The sequence below is a fragment of the Scomber scombrus genome, chromosome 2 (assembly GCF_963691925.1).
Source record: "Scomber scombrus chromosome 2, fScoSco1.1, whole genome shotgun sequence".
NCBI lineage: Eukaryota > Metazoa > Chordata > Actinopteri > Scombriformes > Scombridae > Scomber > Scomber scombrus.
The window spans coordinates 31,454,949-31,476,495 of NC_084971.1; the positions used below are offsets into that span (position 1 = coordinate 31,454,949).

The 21,547-nt window shown below is 37.3% G+C and overlaps 1 protein-coding gene across 1 annotated transcript; it reads left to right on the forward strand.

Annotated features, from left to right (window-relative positions):
• Positions 1–212: 212 nt before the first annotated feature.
• LOC133986708 (B-cell receptor CD22-like) lies at positions 213–20,543 on the forward strand. Its single transcript, XM_062426336.1, has 17 exons — positions 213–270; positions 2,153–2,545; positions 2,986–3,222; positions 3,793–4,062; positions 4,291–4,551; positions 5,462–5,552; positions 5,620–5,680; positions 5,845–6,017; positions 6,143–6,150; positions 14,659–15,015; positions 15,133–15,360; positions 15,523–15,783; positions 18,286–18,546; positions 19,331–19,412; positions 19,486–19,546; positions 19,711–19,883; positions 20,009–20,543. The coding sequence occupies exons 1-17, from the start codon at positions 213–215 to the stop codon at positions 20,070–20,072; spliced, it is 3,039 nt and encodes a 1,012-aa protein (XP_062282320.1). The 3' UTR covers positions 20,073–20,543.
• The last annotated feature ends 1,004 nt before the right edge of the window (positions 20,544–21,547 follow it).

Consider the following 21,547-nt stretch of genomic DNA (forward strand, 5'->3'; position numbering starts at 1 on the left):
AAGTACTGTATATCTGCATTTACATTGTAGGACATTTAGGTTTGATGTATGATGATGTGTGATGCAGTACAATGAATAACTTTCAAATTTTACAACATCAAACATTCACTTCTGTTTATTCCTATGTAACCTATAGCTGTTGAATTAAGGCAAAAATAACATCAGTATTGATTGCTGAACACTGTAATAAGATGTTTAGATGTGTCTGCGTCATGAGTGGTGGAGGTGGGGCCTGGCCGATATGGTTTGTGCACCCTCCCTCCATAGATTGTAAGAATCATATATTTTTATTCATGCATATGAATATATTCATAATTACAGCAATGCACAGAGAATTTCATCTCATCCTGATGTTCATTTCTGCACTGTTTTAGCTTTTACAACTATAAGAGTTGCCCCTCCCTGTGAGCACTTATTGACACTCAGTAGTTTCCCACACTTCATGTTCTGCATTTCTTTGTGGTTTTCACACTTACCTCAGCAGCAACTTGACCACAGCACTGAGACTGCTCTTGTTAAGGACTTCAGATCAGTGACAGAATTTCCGTGTTAGTATTACTGGATCTCAGAGCAAATATAAGACAAAATAATTGTTTTTGTAGCCAAGAAAGAGAAAGTACAAGTCAGTGTTCAGCTTCAATCAGTGATGTTAAAAATCTGACCCTGGTACAGCACAGTCCGCAAAACCTCATGAACACATCAGCAATCTCATGTTTTTTTATATTTTTTCAATTTTGAAAACAATTAGAAAAACTCCTGCACACTGTCTCACTTACTGCTGAAATATGAATAGTATCACAGTGATTTAGTCTGTTCAACTTTCATTAGGCAAAAATGCCTTTACTTAAATTACTGCAATACATTCAAGAGTAATAAAACAAGGAACTGAGGTCATATTCATTTGGTGTCCTGCTACCATCGGCATTCTGGGTAACAAAATGGTGGACAACCAATTACAGACATATTTTTTTAATAATTTTAAGAGGAAGGAAATGGGGTTTAGTTTTAACAGTTTGACTTCTGTCTTCTGCCTGCAGACCACAGAGAGACGTGATCTTATGAAGACAACATCCATCTACATTGAAGTCTTGTCTTTTTCCTTCTTGGACAGACGTGTTTATTGTCTCTGAAGTCAGAGAGATGAGAGGAGCAGCTATGGGTTCAACAGCAGCAGCAAGTGGATTTGTTGTCTTCCTTCTCTCTGTGTCAGGTACTGTATATCTACATTTACACTACAGGTACATTGTAGCTTGTTCAGAGCAAACTGAAGAGAGTTTCAGAGAGAAAAAAGCATTAATTCTCAGGTCGTCATGTTTGTATTTGACCTGTAAAGTGATACACAGTCTATCCTTAAATCTCTGCAGTCAAGGTGCATAGCTTTGGTTTTATAATGGTTTGTCTCTACATTTAATCCAAGACTTAAATCAATAATTGAAACTTAAGTGTGATTAAGTTTCCTTTCATGTAATGCTAATCCAAACAGTCTACTGCGACTTGTTTCTCATGGTGGCTTGGTAGTTAGCACTGTTACCTCACAGCAAGAAGGCCTTGGTTTTGATACCCGACTGGGTTTCTGTGTAGAGTTTACCTGTTCTCCTTTTGCTTGTTTTGGTTTACAAAAACATATGTGATAGGTTAATTATCCTGTCAGTGCCTGTGATGAAAGCACTGACATAGATCTGGAGTTAGTCCCTGGAAGCTGCACAATGGCTGCTCACTGCTCCTAATACTTAGATGTTAATGTAGAGAATTAATTTCACTGTACAACTGTATGTGAGACAAATAAAGTACAATACTCTACTGAGGGAGACAAAACAATGTTCAAACATGAATCTGTCTTTAGACCATCTCAAAAACATTCACTTGTTTTTATTTTCTAACCAACTCATTAACTTACTGAGGGTAATTTTATAACACCAGAGCCTGCTGCTTCACCATTTTGCCTCTAGCTTGCATCCAAATCCACACCAACTGTGTGACACATACACTTTTGTTTCTTTAAAACAATATTAAGCAATTTAATATTCGTAGACTTGTTTCTTAGTTTACTTTGCAGGTTTACAAACTGAAACACCTAACGTAAGTAAACATAAGTCTTCCCCTGGATGTTGCTTGAATCTGATTGTGGTTTCTGATGTGCTCTGTGTTACAGTGGTACAGGGTCAGAATGGCTGGGGAGTGACTTACACTTCTACTAAGATCTGTGCCTTAAAAGGATCAACAGTGGACATAAACTGCACCTACAGATACCCATCTAAGATAAATAATGTTGATACTGCAGTTGATGAAACACCCAGGATGAAAGTCACTTTTATCACAGTTGAGAAAACATTCTGGTTAACTAAATGGAGTAATAATGAACCTGTAGATCTGACAACAGACTCAGACTACACAGGTCGTGTGCAGTATCACTGTGATAAGAACAACTGCACTCTGAGAATCACAGACCTGAGAGAAAGTGACTCAGCTGAGTACAAGTTCAGGGTCATAACAAACCAAGAAGGGAGATATTCTGGTTCACCTGGAGTCTTTTTGACTGTCACAGGTAATATTTTATTTGAAATGGAGCAAAGCATTAGTTCAAGCAGAGCACAGAGCTTCACCAGCTACTTGGCTACCAGCTGACTCATAACAGTCATCATATCCAAAGGAGTGTGTCCATTAAAACCTTTTTACTATTACTCTGCTTACATGCTAATGCTAACACCATCTGCTGCGACAATCTCTGCATTATGTTCAAAGCTTTTAATAATAATGATTTCTCTCTAATGTTCATCTATGTGAATATGAATGTTAGTTAGAAGAAATCTGACTTTATAAACATTTGCTATTAATATTAATTAATAATTAATAATTTCTTGATGTTGTGATCAGATAGTTTTTAGATGTTTCAGAACATTTAGGAAATGTTATTGTGAATATTTGAGTATTTGCTTGTATGTACTTTGTGTTAACAACAGTTAATTCTGAAATTATATTTATTAGTTGATCCGGGCCTCCAAGTGCAAGTTAGGACATCTTCATCCAACTCACATTCCACCAGAAAAGAGCTGACATGTTACAGCAAATGTCAGCTGCCTGGTCATCTTTCTTACATCTGGTACAAGAATGACCAACCAACTGAGGAGACGAGAGCTAACTTTTATCTGAACCAAAATAATCCTGATGACAACTACTCTTGTGCTCTATCAGGATACGAGTCTTTCCGCTCTCCTTCAGTGTGTGAGTTTTCTGTTCTCTTCATTAACACATCAAGTGAAACCTTGACCCAAATATTTTACAAGAAGTCAGACTCAGTTTTAACTCTTACACAATTTAATTTATTCTTGTACTTTTATCAACATAACTATTTTACACTGACCAAAATGTGATGATAGTTGTTTCTTTTAATAACGTGCTAGCTTGTGCTAAGGTGTGTAAGTGTAGTTAAGTTCAGGACACACAATACAAGCAACGTGATGTCACAGCAGGATTTATACAAAGAAACAAAAAAGGTGAGTGAGCAATATCTGAATCTATAGGGCCAATAACTTTAAGTCAGCAAGCAGAACCTGAATACACACAAACACACATCACAAGCAGGAGTCTAAAACTACCTGCATTAAAGACAGTGAGTACCTGGGTCAGTACTCTGGTCAGTGGCAATAATCCAATGTTAATAATAAAAGTGAAAGTTAATTATACTGTTATTCTATGTCTATTGTTTTAGAGTATACATTATAATCAAGTGAAACAGATTTTGTTTTATGATAACATCTCATAGTTAAGTTAATATGTGTTGATCTCTTACAGATGCTCCAAAGCTTCCCTCTGTGTCAGTGAGTCCCTCTGGTGAAATCATTGAGGGCAGTTCAGTCAATCTGACCTGTAGCAGTGATGCTAACCCAGCAGCTAAATACACCTGGTACAAGAAGAATGTAAATCCAGACCTTCAACCTCTCAGTAAAGAACCACAGCTTGTCTTCAGCTCCATCCAGTCCTCTGAATCTGGAGAGTATTACTGTACAACTGAGAACCAGCTGGGGAAGAATACATCTGAATACATCTTTATTGATGTGAAATGTGAGTGAAACAGCTTTTTCTAAAAGCAATTAAAAACTAAATTAAATTAATTTAATTTGCACAAGTTTGTTTTTTTCAAAATATAGAGAATAAAAACATACAGTATTTATTCAGCTTGTACTATTGTTAGCAGATACAGTAGAAGTCTAAGAGGTACTTTTACTCTTTCTCACTTCTAACTTTTTATTTTAAAAAATGTAATAATCAGTCAATTAATCTCCCCCATAGATGCTCCAAAGCTTCCCTCTGTGTCAGCGAGTCCCTCTGCTGAGATAGTGGAGGGCAGTTCAGTGACTCTGACCTGTAGCAGTGATGCTAACCCAGCAGCTAGTTACACCTGGTACAAGGAGAATGAAGACTCACCAAAAGCATCAGGACAGATCTTCACCATCACTGATGTCAGACCTGAACACAGTGGGAATTATTCCTGTGAAGCCCAGAACAGAATAGGACGTCATAACTCCACCTTACATCTGACTGTTGTAAAAGGTAAGTTTTTCCATTCAGCTACACACACACTGCATGTGATGCAGGGGGGATTTCATTACAGCTCTGTGGTAGAAGGTGTTTTTTAGTCTTGTTGTGCAGGCGCTCAGTGTTCTGTAGCGCCTTCCTGAGGGCAGGGGGGCAAAGAAGCAGTGACCAGGGTGTGTGCTGTCTTTGATAATGATTTTAACCTTCCGGATGCAGCGGGTCTGATAGATGTCCTCTAGTCTGGGGAGCTGAGTGCCGATGATCCTCTCTGCAGTCTTGATGATGCGCTGTAGAGCTTTACTGTCTCACACTGCTATAATACGACAGCCGGCAGTTCCACATGCCGCACAAAGTGCCCTTATTTTTAACTGTGCAACTGCCCCCAAAATGTCTGTGCACGCCACTGATAATCAGCCTTCATTTCTTTACAGAAACACATTAATTTAAAGAAAAAAATCTCACAGGCTTGCAGACCCCTAAAAGTATAACAGCGCATTTTTTTCTCCCCGTCATAAACAACACTGAACAGATCCTTTACAATCATGTTAGCAATGAGAGACGTAATGTTAGTTTTCTCTCTTTGTCACACTTCGAGGAGCTGTTACACATGTTGATGTACTAGTTTGGTGATTAGCGTCATGTCCGTCTCTCTCAGTAACCATCACAGCAGACAGCAGCTTTTCCACGCTGGACTTTTGTGTGGCTTCGTCTGCATCATGTTCCCTCCAGTCAGCTAACTAGCAGACTAACTTACTACAGAGTTAAAGTGACTGAGGGCAGCAGTAAAAATTCACTCAGTGTCAGACAATGAGCAGTACAATGGACAATGGAATATACATTGACATATAATGGCCAAAACATTGTATATAAACGTACTGTAATACCATGATTTAATGTTTGTGCTTTCTTTTGATCTATTCCCCAGGAACAGGAACAGGAATAACAATCATCGCTGCTGGAGGAACAGCTGCTGTTCTCCTGCTTGTCATAATCCTCTCTGTCTTCCTATGGATGAGGTAAGCAGTTCTGTTTCACTGAATCATTGTTCAAAATTAGGTGTTTTTAATTCATTCTCCTCACCAGGAAAACGAGAGCATCCGATCAATCGTCTGAGGCTGTGGTGAGACCAGACGACAGAGAGAGGGTGAGTAGGCAGAGTTATACTATTCTATCCTGGTTTCACACTTCCACACTCACTATCTTAAAGTGACACTAGAAACCTCATCTGACGGTGAAGCTCGTCATGTTGTTTCTTAACAATCCGTCTTCACAGAAACCAACACTTTCCTCATTTCTATCACCCTCCAGACACAGCCAGCGGAGCAAGATAACCTTCTGTACGCCAGCGTGCAGTTCTCCAGCAACCAGGCAGATCCTCTCTACTCCAACATCGGTTCAGCTCAGCTCCACAGACACATGGAGGAACAAGAAGTTACCGAATACGCTGCTGTCAAATTTGACAAAGCCGGTAATGCCCCGAGGTAAGCAGCTCTTCACACAGGAACACAGCAGCAACAGTCTTATTTTAGTTTTTTATTTGTTACATTTGCTGTTACATTTTCATTATTTAGATTCACCTGATTCATTTTTTTAATTTCCCTCTCAGAACCAGAGGTCAGGAAACTGGGGAAGATCCAGCTGAACTGTACAGCACAGTCAACAAAAAATGAACACGTCAGCAATCTCATCTTTTTTTGTTTTGTTTTGGAAAACAATGACAAAATACTTCCACATACTGTCTCACTTATTGCTGGAAATATTAATTTAAGGGGACCTATTATGTTTATCCTTATTTTTAGCCATGTGTATGATGTAACTTGTGGTACCACCTCACCAGTGTCATTTTGTGGAGGAGCTGTCGATACATGCAGGTGTAATTAACACTTGGGTTAGAAGAAATATACTAAAGATTATTATAACTTGCAGCTTTGGACATATATCAGGATTAGAGTATCACTAACAAGTGGTAAGCTTGTAATGTGTAAGGTATTAAAAGAACACAAGCAATGGAGTATTAAAAAGCTTTTATTGAATTACTTGTAATGTCCTCCTGCTGCCACTAGATAACAGTAAAGAGTTATATTTCATTGATGACAGAACATGTATTTTTTGTATTTACAGTATATCTTCCAGGTTCATTATCACAACCAGTTATATTGTCAGTCAAGTATCTTTTGCAAGTATTCTAACATTTATCTTATTAATTATTTCTACTGTCTTATTGTAACATTACAATTGTCTATTTTTTTGCATTATTTATACTATTACACTCCGTTTCTGTTCTAAATCACAATTTCAGTACCATGTAATTACATTTGTCCTTATTCATTGTAGTTTTGTATTAAGTAAAATGTTCCCAATTGTAGAGATGAGGCACTTATTGTGACTGTTATTGCAGTAAATGAGAATGTTAGATTGTGAATGATGTGTGAAAACTGAGACAGATTTTTGTATCACTGATTTTATTTTATGCTATTTTTGTATGAGCTTTTTTACTTTCTCAATATGTACAATAAACACTGTGCAGTGCATCTGTTTGAACTCCTGGTGGTGTATTGTGTGTTCAGTGTCTCAAGATACATGAAACCAACTGTCACACATCAATCACCTGTTATTTTATTCTTTAGACACTGAGCTACGTCCACACTTAAAAAGAGAATGATAGTAAAAAATGGCTCATGGCAACTCAGTTATTTATCATTTACATCGAACCCTGCTATTTCTTTTGGTACTATGACCTCAGTCTGATATTTCCATTCTATGAATTATCATCAGTGGTGGCGAGTCTTTAACCTGATTTGAGTATTTTTCCCTCACCTCCTCAAACATGGTCTTCAATCAATTAAAGCAAACTTTTATTTGTTTCTTAATACATACAATAAACACTGTTCAGCATGTGACTTCTTACTTCCCATACTGATGCACTATATCTCTTTGAACCCATGGTGGTGTATTCAGTGTCTCAACATGCACCAGAAGTGTGAGGAGCTGCATCAAATCAAATGTCACACATATGTCACGTGTTTTCTTTAGACACTGAACTGTCCACACACTTAAAAAGAGTAAGAAGATTTTAAAAAGTCTCATTATTTCTCTTCTCTCTTTAAATTGCTTAAAGGCCCGAACACGAAGCGATGCATCAAACCAAATGTCACACATATGTTGTGTTTTTTTCTTTAGACACTGAACTGTGCACACACTTAAAAAGAGTAAGATGAAAAAAAGTCTCAATATTTATCTTTTCTCTTTAAATTGCTGATAGGCCAGAACACTGGTCTCTCTAGAAAACAGGAAAACTTGGGTGTCACACACGCCCCACTTGCTCCCTCATGCATATTCATAGTAATAAGAAAGAGGAAGGAAATGTACTCATTTACTTTAAGCCTGATATCTGGCTTCTCCTCACAGATCACAGAGGACGAGCATCTTAACAGACACCGCCCTTCTCTGCTGTGAGTAGAACAGTTTACTGATATGACTTTTACATGTTGTGTACATTACTTGATGTATTTTAATGACTTCCGTCTTTCTGTGTCAGGTACTGTATATCTGAATTTACATTGTAGGACATGTAGGTTTGATGTATGATGATGTGTGATGCAGTATGATGATTAACTTTCAAATTTTACAACAACAAACATTCACTTCTGTTTATTCCTATGTAAGCTATAGCTGTTAAATGAAGTCAAAGTAACATCAGTATTGATTGCTGAACACTGTAATAAGATGTTTAGATGTGTCTGCGTCATGAGTGCTGGGGGTGGGGCCTGGCCGATATGGTTTGTCCAGCCTCCCTCCTTAGATTGTAAGAATCATATATTTCTATTCATGCATATGAATATATTCATAGTTATATGATGGTACAGCAATGCACAGAGAATTTCATCTCATCCTGATGTTTAAACTGTGTTTGTTCATTTCTGCACTCTGTACTGTAGAGCTGGACAACTGTTTTAGCTTTTACAGCTATAATAGTTGCTCCTCCCTGTGAGGACTTATCAACACCTCTTCTATTTTATCTGCTTTCAGTAATTCCCCATTCTTCATGTTCTGCATTTCTTTGTCGTTTTCACACTTAACTAAGCAGCAACTTGACTAAAGAACTAAGACTGCTCTTGTTAAGGACTTCATTTTAATGGCAGAGTTTCCGTGTTAGTATTACTGGATCTCAGTCATCTGACATGGTTGACCACAACATATTACTAAATTGACTGGACAACTGGGTGGGACTTTCTGGCACAGTACGAATTTAGTTTGAATCTCACCTAAAGGACAGGGGCCATTTAGTGTCAATAGTGTACCACTTAGCTAACAAGTGGTAAGCTTAAAATGTGTAAGATATTTAAACACACACACACACACACACACACACACACACACACACACACACACACACACACACACACACACACACACACAAACACCTTCAAAGCTCTATAACCGACTGTAACTTACACAGTACATTTGAAGTGTTATTATATTCTATTGAGTTTGACGACCTGTGTGTGTGTGTGTGTGTGTGTGTGTGTGTGTGTGTGTGTGTGTGTGTGTGTGTGTGTGTGTGTGTGTGTGTGTGTGCGTGTGTGTGTGTGTGTGTGAGAGAGAGAGAGAGAGAGAGAGAGAGAGAGAGAGAGAGAGAGAGAGAGAGAGAGAGAGAGAGAGAGTCAGGCGGGGAGTTTCGGTCCTCTGATATGATGCCAACTCGGAAGTAACTGCATTCTATCAAAAGGCCACCAGGGGGAGACGGTTTTGGTGTCAAAAGGACTTCCGTCTCTATACAAGTCAATGGAGAATTCACCAACTTCTCACTTGATTTATCACCTCAGTAAACGTTTTCCAAATGTGTTTATGGTCTCAATCGCTAGTTTAAAGCCTTCTTCAATGCAGTATGATGTTCATTTGTGACATTTTGGCCTCCCTGATTTTATATTTGACGATAAAGCAGGGTATGCATTAAGGCGTGGCTACGTCGTGATTGACAGGTGGATTGGTTCACAGGTTCTGGAGGGCGCCTCTTGCTCCTCCTGATGCTCATATAAGTAGAATCCGTGTTTAGTTTTTTTACCCGGCATGCACCGGAAATTTTTCAAGATGGCGCTGCCCAGATCCGAAACTATTTGCTTCCAAGCAGCAGTCCACAAACCAATGGGTGACGTCACGGATGTTAGAGAGTGAGTGAGTGAGTGAAATTAATTAATTTTAGACCAAATGCCAGCACTACCCACCGAAATTCATATTGGAAACTCAACAACTCAGTCTTAAAACACAAAGTTGTTGTAGAAAAAATTCACTCCATAATAAAATCTCACTGGCATAGAGCTTTAATTGATAAATGTTTTCTTAACAACTGGGAACTACTGAAATTCGAGATAGCAAAATACCTAAGAGAATAATGGATCCTCTCTGGCCAAATTAAGAAAAGAGGAAGAAACAAAAGTAGTTACCAAAATTGCTACTCTCACTCAGTGTATGCCTGAAGATCTGACAGAAGGTGACAAACAAGAATTAATTGAACACCAGATTAAACTAGATGAAATGTACAGAGTCAGAGCAGAGGGAGCATATGTAAGATCCAAAAAACAATGGTTGGAGGAAGGAGAACAAAACACAGCATATTTTTTTAGACTGGAAAAGTCACGCAGTAAAGCGAACTGCATTCGAAAACTTAACATTGATGGCACTGTCACAGATGATCCACAAAAGGTATCCAATCACTGTTTAATGTTCTATAAGAATTTATATAAATCACAATATGATAAAACTGCTACAGATGATATTTTTGGATATCTTTCTCAATTAAAATGTATTAATAATGACCAGAGAGACATCTGTGACAAGCAAATCACTTTGGAAGAAGTCAGTTCTGCTATCCAGCAACTTAAATTAAACAAGTCTCCTGGTACTGATGGCTTAACATCTGAATTTTATAAAATATTTGCTGAAAAACTTGCCCCCTTCCTCCATGGTGTATTCACCGAATCCATTCATAAACAAACTCTTCCTCCTACCTTAAACCAAGGGCTCTTAACACTTATCCCAAAGCCCAATAAAGACCCACTCCGCATAGATAACTGGAGACCTATTTGTCTCCTCAATAATGATTATAAAATTTTAGCTGGAATCTTTGCCAAAAGACTTAAAGCAGTACTGGATTACATTATTGATGAAACGCAAACAGGATTTATGAAGGACAGACACATATCCAACAACATAAGACTTGTCCTGGATCTTATTGATTATGCTGACTACTGCCCTGATGACAGTTTTATTTTATTTCTGGATTTTTCGCAAAGCATTTGATACCATTGAACACAAATTTATGTTTCAGGCATTACAGAAACTTGGTTTTGGTAGGTACTTTTGTTCAGCAATCGAAACTATGTATAAGAAAGCAAACTGTTCAATTAAAATGCAGACAGGTACTTCCCCACGTTTTGATTTGAGCTGTGGAATCAGGCAGGGATGTCCTGTGTCACCATATTTATTTTTGATATGTGCTCAGTTGCTCTCTGACTTCATCAAGCAGAGCCCCATCAAAGGGATATCCATAGCAGGCAAGGAAATCATCATTAGTCAACTAGCAGATGAAACTTCCTTATTTTTTCAAAATGCCTCACAAATTTCTGTTGCTATTAACCGAATTTCAGCTTTTTCCAGTGCATCAGGACTTCACCTGAATTTAAGTAAGTGTGAACTGTTACCACTTAAAAACTATACTCTTTCATCTATCTCCAACATACCTGTAAAAGAGTCTGTCACCTATTTGGGAATCACCATCAACAAAAACACAAGCAACAGATGCTCTCTGAATTTTACCCACATTATAGAAAGAACACAGAAAAAAATTCAACTCGTGGTTTCAGAGAGATCTGTCCCTTCAGGGCAGAATTCTTTTATCTAAAGCAGAGGGCTTATCCCGGCTTACATACACAGCAATATCTCTGGAAGTAAATAAACAGACCACTACTGCCATTGACACATATATATCTTTATAACTTTGTGTGGAAAAACAAAATCCATTACATTAAAATATCAAGTTTAATGAACTCATATGAGAATGGAGGTTTTAATTTTTTAGATTTCTCCACTCTTAATAACACATTCAAAATCAACTGGATCAAACAATTCATCAGAAACCCAACTTCAATCTGGAACTTCATTCCCAACTATATATTTTCCAAAGTCGGTGGCCTTAATTTTCTGTTACTCTGTACCTACAATATTGAAAAACTTCCCATAAAACTAGCCAACTTTCATAAACAGATACTTCTTTCCTGGTTTTTGATTTATAAACATAACTTCACCCCCCACAGATATTATATTTGGAATAACAGGGACATACAATATAAACACAAATCACTTTTTCTAGAGAACTGGTTCACCCACGGCATTATTTTGGTTAGTCAGCTTTTCAATTCTAACGGCACACTATTATCATATTCAGAATTTCTAAACAAATATACACTTCCTATTCCTCCGAAAGAATATGCAATAGTATTTGATGCGATACCCTCTGGTGTGATTATGTTACTAAAAAATGTTTTGTTACCTGAGTCTGACCCCTTACCTCTGGAGCCTGTACAGACTGAAGTTGGTCGAATCTGCTTCCCAGCAAAAAACAACCGTACTGTACGTGCATTATTTCAAAAAGAAAACATCAGTACCCCCAATGTTGTCTCATATTGGAATAATTTATTCACAAACCTGATCTGGAAAAACATATGGTCCCTCCCCTACAAATATTTTATCACAAATAAAATCAAAGAAGTATCCCTTAAACTAATCCATCGTATCTATCCCTCCAATTTATTTATGCAAAGATATAAAAAAGACATTAATGAACTCTGCTCATTCTGTAAACAGGCTCCAGAAGATTTTCAACATCTTTTCTGGTCATGTCCTCATCTGCAATCCTTTTGGAAAAATGTAACTACCTTTATCCATCAACATTTCGACAAAAACTTTGCTTTGGACTATAAAAATGTATTGTTTGGTTTCTTTTCAGTCACGGCTTCCCAATTAAACCAATTTTATATAATCAATTTGATATTATTTTTAGCCAAAGCTCATATTCACAACCGCAAATTTACAAATCAAATACTTTGCACTCACCGTTTCAGAAACGAAATCAAACAATACATCAACCTAATTAGTCAATCTGAAAATAAGAAAGCCATCAAGACCATAGCACTATTTTCTCTGTTTCCACGATTTTGAATAGACCTCTGTTTGCCTAACAGAAAATGTACGTATCCTTTGTCTTCTCCTGCCTGTCATGATACTATGTAACTGAACCTGTTGACAGTATTCCATTTTTTATTTGTAACCCCCTCATCCCTCATTTCACAATGTACACCCCAACTAACAAATCTTTCAATAAAAAAAATTTAAAAAAAAGTGAGTGAAAGAGAGACAGAGAGACAGAGAGAGAGAGAGAGAGAGAGAGAGAGAGAAAGAGAGAGAGATATTTAGACATGCTATAAATGTAGACCTGTAAGACTTTTTTGATCTACTTGTAATGTCCTACTTCTGCCACTAGATGTCCGTAGTGAGTTGTATTTGAGTGATAACAGACCATTTCTACTGTCCTTTCTGTGTTTACAGTATGTCTTTCAGTTTTATTATTACTAACAGGGTTATTGTCATTCAAGTATCTGTTTTCAGTATTCTAACATTAATCTTATGATTTATTTCTGCTGCCTTACTGTAACACTACAATTGTCTATTTCTCTGCTTTCTTTATACATAGTAGTATAGCTTGTTTTTGTTTAATATCACAGATTCACTATCATGTTATTACATTTCTCCTTGTACCATTTAAAAAAAAAAGTAATTATACCCAAAGGACAAATCTTCTTTTCCTGCTGTTTGGGTCAGTGTTTAGTAAGACTTTTACATATGTTGTATATTTATTTATTTTGTACCCACACGTAACATCAGGGTGACACTGAAAGCTTTGTATTAAAATTAAATTACTCTTATACTCCCTCTTAAATAGATTATTAAAATAAATTCATAGTTTGCAATCAAAACATCATTACTTCTTTAGTTTCATCTACTGGCAAAAGACTCAGTTTTGCATGTTAATAATGTAAAGAGGAAGGAAATGGAGTTTATTTTTAACAGCATGACTTCTGTCTTCTGCCTGCAGACTAACGTCTTTCTACATCGAAGGCTTGTCTTTTTTCTTCTTGGACAAACATGTTTTATTTTTTCTGAAGTCAGAGAGATGAGAGGAGCAGCTATGGGTTCAGCAGCAGCAGCAAGTGGATTTGTTGTCTTCCTTCTCTCTGTGTCAGGTACTGTATATCTACATTTACACTACAGGTACATTGTAGCTTGTTCAGAGAAAAAAAAAAAACATTAATTCTCAGGTTGCCATGTTTGTATTTGACCTGTACATTGATCCACAGTCTATCCTTAAAACTCTGCACCCAAGAGGTATAGGTTTGGTTTTATAATGGTATCGTTTATTTATATATTTTTGGTTGACCAATACATTTACCCTAACCCTAACTTGCTCACATGTGTGTACACACAAATGCTTTTGGATTGAGAAATGAATGTATAATTTGTTCATAACAGGACTTGTATCACGTGGATTGTTTCTACACTTAAGTGTGATTGAGTTTCACTTCTTGTTAATCCAAACAGTCAACTGTGTCTTGACTCTCTTTTACTGTAAATTAGATTTAGCTTCAAAACACTACTGCCCTCCTCCTCCCTCAGTGGATGACTGCGGCTGTGCCATGTTACAATCAGTCGCCCATATAAACCCTCTGAAAAGCTGGCCCTGGTGCCAGTGGGCCATTCAAGATATCTATTTGACTAGTGGTGTTTTTCAGTTATTGTGTAATTTCACTGATCCGCTTCCTTCTTTGGGGGTCGGTTTGAGAATTTCTGGCTTATCTTTCTTTGAGTTGATTAATATACTTGTCTGGATGGTTCAATTGTTGCCAACGTTTCCTAGACCGTTTCTGGGGCTAAATATTTGTACACTTGTTTCTTAGTTTCCTTTTGCAGGTTTACAAACTGAAACACCTCCACAAACAAGTAAATAACTCTTTCCCCAAGATGTTGTTTTGAATCTGATTGTGGTTTCTGATGTGCTCTGTGTTACAGTGGTACAGGGTCAGAATGACTGGGGAGTGACTTACACTTCTACTCACATCTGTGCCTTAAAAGGATCAACAGTGGACATACACTGCACCTACAGATACCCATCCAGAGTAAATAATGTTGATACTGCAGTTAATGAATCATTCTGGTTCACTAAATTGAGTAATAATGAACCTGTGGATCTGAGAACAGACTCAGAGTACGCAGGTCGTGTGCAGTATCACTGTGATAAGAACGACTGCACTCTGAGATTCACAGACCTGAGAGAGAGAGACTCAGCTGAGTACAAGTTCAGGTTCATAACAAACCAAACAGGAAGGAGATATACTGGTTCACCTGGAGTCACTTTGACTGTCACAGGTAAAATTTGGAAAATGTAATTTTGTTTCAAATGGTTACTATATTTGAAATGTGACTGTGAATGTTTGTGCGTGTATGAACATAAATTATATTTCTGTTATTTCTTCACATATACAGATTTCCAGGTGAAGGTGATCCAATCAACACACTACTCACAATATACCTGGGCAAAGCTGAAGTGTCACAGCAGCTGTCATCTACCTGATAGTTCTTCCTACATCTGGTACAAAAATGGACATGAGAGTTATAGAGGAAACTCTAATTCTTATTCATACTACTTCTATCATACAGACAGCTTTTCCTGTGCTGTTACAGGATATGAGGATTTCCCCTCTCTTCCAGTTTGTGAGTAAACTGGAAGATTTTTTTTAATGTGATTAGACACACTCGTGCATATACACGCACAGACACACACACACATGCATTTTAAACTCATGTAAAAGGTAACAGATAAAAAAGTAACTTCATCTGGGGTTTAAATGTTAAATTTGTTGTTTTCTCTTACAGATGCCCCAAAATCCACCTCTGTGTCAATGAGTACCTCTAGTGGAATTAAGGAGGGCAGTTCAGTGACTCTGACCTGTAGCAGTGATGCTAACCCAGAAGCTAATTACACCTGGTACAAGAGTGGAGGTCGTGAAGTTAGCTTAGGAGTTCGACAGCTCGTCTTCAAGTCCATCAAGTCCTCTGACTCTGGAGAGTATTACTGTACAGCTGAGAACGGGCTGGGGAGGACAACATCTAAATCTACCTTCATAAATGTGAAATGTGAGTGAAACACAGTCTAAGTTTAAAAAGTATCACATAGCTGATAACTTTTTTTCAGGCTTCATTAACCAGTGTAATGTTTTGTTGATCAGGCTCTTAGTCCTGCCTGCTTCACATTTACAGTCATACAGTCAGTAAGATTGTAAGCATGTTTGTTATAGTGCCTTATTCTCATCTTCAGCTGCAAAATTAGAGATGAACTGAAATTTAAACTTCACTTTTTGTGTAAGGAAACATCATCATCATCATTATACTACGGCTATTGTATGGATCGTTTTAGTTTTCAAAATAATACAAATTTAGGATATATTTGTGAGATCAGTGTCTAAACTTTGAGCCTTTGAGTGGACGTTTCCCACAGCATTGTTTTCACTTCCATGTTGTGTTATTAATTGGAATATATAATATATAAACATTGATACAATCATTGGACAATATAATATATTTACTTACTTAATCATAAGCAATTCAAGCAGTCTGTCCCTTTTCCAGCATTCAACATCTGCATATTTTTGGTTTTTGACTATAGAGCTCTTCTGCTTACTTCAACACTTTTCCTCAACAGACATGGAAGTTATTATAGAAATGAGGGTTTCTACCTGGCATCATCTTTCTTTCATGGACTTTGAATTAACAGAGTCTCAAAACTGTTTCCCTCTTGAAATTAAATATGACAGGTTACAGCAGATAATTGTATGTTGGAACTGGTCCAGATTATCTTGCCACCAAAAGCATTTTAGCACTATGATACATATCTTGTCTTAGTGTCTGATTAACTCATTATGAACTGATGTTATAAATCTGATTGTGGGTTATGATGTGCTCTGTGTTACAGGGGTACAGGGTCAAAATGACTGGGGAGTGACTTACACTTCTACTCAGATCTGTGCCTTAAAAGGATCAACAGTGGACATACACTGCACCTACAGATACCCATCCAGAGTAAATAACCGTGATACTGCAGTTAATGAAACATTCTGGTTTACTAAATGGAGTAATCATGAACCTGTGGATCTGAGAACAGACTCAGAGTACACAGGTCGTGTGCAGTATCACTGTGATAAGAGCAACTGCACTCTGAGAATCACAGACCTGAGAGAGAGAGACTCAGCTGAGTTCAAGTTCAGGTTCACAACAAACATACCAGGAGGGAAATATATGGGTTCACCTGGAGTCACTTTGAGTGTCACAGGTAACATTTTCATTTGAAGACTTATTTCATTCCAAATGTTAAATATCTTGGAAACACTACTACGAATGTTTGTGTTTATAATTAATGGCATTTCTGTTCTTTCTTCACATATCCAGATCTCCAGGTGCAGGTGATCAGAGCAACAGCCTGTAAAACCCGTACATGTGGGCTAAATTGTCACAGCAGTTGTCATCTAGATGATCGTCCCTCCTACATCTGGTATAAGAATGGACAGATGATAATCGAACAAACATCTCCTTTTTATTTAGGTTATTTTCATCCTGCAGACAGCTATTCCTGTGCATTGAAAGGACATGAGATGTTCTCCTCTCCTTCACTGTGTGAGTTTATTCCAAAAGCATGAGCAAAATCAGCAGAGTAACAGTGATAAGGGTAGGGTTATGATGTCAGCACTGAACAGCTACATGAATTGGATCGTACAATTAAAACATGTCAATATTTTCCTCTTCAGATGCACGTCTGACTCCTTCAGTGTCAGTGAGTCCCTCTGGTGAAATCATTGAGGGCAGTTCAGTGACTCTGGCCTGTAGCAGTGATGCTAACCCAGCAGCTAAATACACCTGGTACAAGAAGAATGTAAATCCAGACCTTCAACCTCGCAGTAAAGAAGCACAGCTTGTCTTCAGCTCCATCCAGTCCTCTGACACTGGAGATTATTACTGTATAGCTGAGAACCAGCTGGTGGTGAAGCCATCTGAATACATCTTTATTGATGTGAAATGTGAGTGGAACAGCTTTTTCTAAATGCAATAGAAAACTTATTTGCACAAGGTTAGTCACAGAAAAGTTACAAGCTGAACATAGAGAATAAAAACATACAGTATTTATTCAGCTGGTACTATTGTTAGCAGATACAGTAGAAGTCTAAGAGGTAGTTTTACTCTTTCTCACTTCTAACTTTTTATACAAAACTTGTAATAATCAGTCAATTAATCTCCCCCAGATGGTGATCATCACAGACATAACATTCATGTTACATAATAACTTAATAACTTTCCATTCACCATTAATTGACCAGCCCTTTTGTAGTCAAGGCACCGTCTCTAACAAGACAGTTGCGTCCACTTCCTGTTTCGCTAAAAGGCTTTTAAAAAAATATCCAAAACATTTTTTCAAAATACACTGTCAAAATAAAAGCTGAGTGGATGAGGGAACTTAAAGAAATCTAAGGTTTTGAAATTATTATTAACAGACCATTATCAGAGTCATTTACACCCCAGTTGAATTTTGTAAAAGTCAACCTAATGAAAATACTGATTTATTTTATCTCCATACATATTGACCCCCAGATGCTCCAAAGCTTCCCTCTGTGTCAGTGAGTCCCTCTGCTGAGATAATGGAGGGCAGTTCAGTGAATCTGACCTGTAGCAGTGATGCTAACCCAGCAGCTAATTACACCTGGTACAGGGAGAATGAAGACTCACCAAAAGCATCAGGACATATCTTCACCATCACTGATGTCAGACCTGAACACAGTGGGAATTATTCCTGTGAAGCCCAGAACAGAAGAGGACGTCATAACTCCACTTTACATCTGAATGTTGTAAAAGGTAAGTTTTTCATTACACACCATCTGATGTGATGCAGGGGGGATTTCATTAACCTAATATCCAGAGTGAAGAATAAATCAGGGAAAACTGATATCAAGATCCACAAACAAACCTGCTGCTGCATTATAAAGTGCAGTCATCAGTGTTAACGAGGTATTTGTTCCCTCCTTAGTTATGTCTGTATTGTTGGGTCAGGTTAAGCATATGTCAAATACTTATTGACTAGCTGCAGCTGCTTATTTTTACTAACATAATTTATAATCCAGATTATTACCCTTATTGTTTTGAGGCAAGTTAGTAGTTTTGTGGTCAATTTATCAAGATAGAGCCTAATTGAAAATTTGCTCCAATGTTTTCGGAGATGTGAGGTCCTGCCTCGGAGCTGAGCTGAGCTGTAACATCATCTAAGTACACTGCTGCAATGGTGGCCTCCATCACAATGTTCACTGCGGGACTGTTAACAAGTCACTTTATTAAGATTTATATTTTTTTCAGGCAACAAGTAACTACGTAGATTCCCAATATGTGGTCAGTTTATCAAAACAAGGCCTGTTTGCAAATCGACTGGACACGAGTACAACAAAAATATATGCAGAATTAAAGAACTTGCATGTTATGTTGCATACAACTTATATGTATAAATATGTGTGAGATGTATACTCTTAAAGTCTATCCAGCTCCTTCAGCTCATCAAAAGCTCCCCTCTCAACGATTCTCCATCAGATGACAACGATTAGACAAACAGGTTAACTGTTAGTGTTTTCTTTTGATATCTATTCCCCAGGAACAGGAAAATCAATCGCTGCTGGAGTAACAGCTGCTGTTCTCTTGGTTATCATAATCCTCTCTGTCTTCCTATGGATGAGGTAAGCAGTTCTGTTTCACTGAATCATTGTTCAAAATTCAGTTATCTGTGTTTTGATTAATTCTCCTCACCAGGAAAAAGAGAGCCTCCAATCAATCGTCTGAGGCTGAGGAGAGGCCAGACGACAGAGAGAGGGTGAGGAGGGAGAGTTATACTATTCTATCCTGGTTTCAAACTTCCACACTCACTATCTTAAAGTGACACTAGAAAACTCATCTGGCTGGGAAGCTCGTCATGTTGTTTCTTAACAATCCTTCTTCACAGAAACCAACACTTTCCTCATTTCTATCACCCTCCAGACACAGCCAGCAGAGCAAGAAAACGTTCTGTACGCCAGCGTGCAGTTCTCCAACAACCAGACAGATCCTCTCTACTCCAACATCAGATCAGCTCAGCTCCACAGACACATGGAGGAACAAGAGGTTAACGAGTACGCTGCTGTCAACTTTAACAGAGCCGGTAATGCCCCGAGGTGAGCAGCTCTTCCCACAGGAACACAGCTACAACAGTCTTATTTGAGTTTTTTATTTGTTACATTTGCAGTTACATTTGTATTATTCAGATTCCCCTGATTCATTTATTAAATTTCCCTCTCAGAACCGGAGGTCAGGATACTGGGGAAGATCCAACTGCACTGTACAGCACAGTCAACAAAAAATGAACACATCAGCAATCTCACGTTTTTTTTGAAAACAATGACAAAATACTCCCACACACCTTCTCATTTACAGCTGGAATATTGATTAAAGAGGAACTATTATGCTTTTCCTTATTGTCAGTCATGTATATGATGTCACCATGTCGGATGTTCATTTTAAAAGTGGCTGATGTGTCAAATAATGAGGTAAACATAGAAAAAATCCCTGTGAGCCAAACGCACCGGTTTCATACCACTCTGAACATTCGGGTTCCAATCGTTCTTCCTGCCACTAGATATCAGTAATGATTTTTATTTCATTGATGACAGAACATGTATTATATGTATTTACACTATATCTTCCAGTTTCATTATCACAACCAGTTATATTGTCAGTATTACATTTATCTCATGAATTCTTTCTACTGTCTTACTGTAACATTACAATTGTCTATTTTTCTGCATTCTTTATTCATATTATTAGAGTCTGTTTTTGTTCTATATCACAATTTCAGTACCATGTCATTACATTTGTGCTTATTCATTGTAGTTTTGTATTAAGTAAAAATGTTCTCAATTGTAATTGTAGATATGTATACTATCTGATATTACGACGTCCTTGTGGTTCTTTCTTCGAAATAGACACAGTCGTTTGCACAATCGTTTCAAAGTCCTGATACTGATAATAATTTGATGCTGATGTGCCAAAAGATTAAGTATTTCCTCATTTGTGAAACCTATACCAAAGTATAACTTCACAAGATGCTCAACATTCCTCATTTTAACGCAGGGGGAAGAGTTCTCTTTCTTGTAAGAGTTCTCATAAAATTACTACTTTATTCTCGCAATATTAGGACTTTTTTCTCGTAATATTACGACTTTATTCTCGTAATGTTACGACTTTATTCTCGTATTATGACTTTATTCTCGCAATATTATGACTTTATTCTCGTAGGCTAATTTCCAAATTTAAAAAAAAAAAAAAAAAGAAATCTCTTAGTCTGGCCCTAATACTCCATCGTAGTTTGGCTTGATGGGTCAGTGTTTAGTAAGACCCTTTTAAATAGTTTAATGGGTATCTGTTGTTTGCAATCATATTTCATATATTTATTTATTTTGTGCCCACACATAACATCAGGGTGACATTGAAAGCTTTGTATTAAAGTTAAATAAATTGTATACTCCCTCTTAAATAGATTATTAATAGAGATTCATAGTTTGCAATCAACACATAATTACTTCTTGAGTTTCATCTACTGGCAACAGACTAATTGTTGCATGTTAATAATGTTAAGAGTGACGATGCTAGTTATTTGTGCACTGGTAATATAAGAAATGGTCAGCAAAGGGTGCTATAAACGTCCTGTCCAACTTTGTATTCCTCATTAAGTAATTTATAGTTGACAGTTTTTTAAGTGGCACACACTAAACTGATACCTTTAAAGAGTCACATATAAAATACATTTGTATTAGCTTCAGTAAATTAATATGCAAAGTCT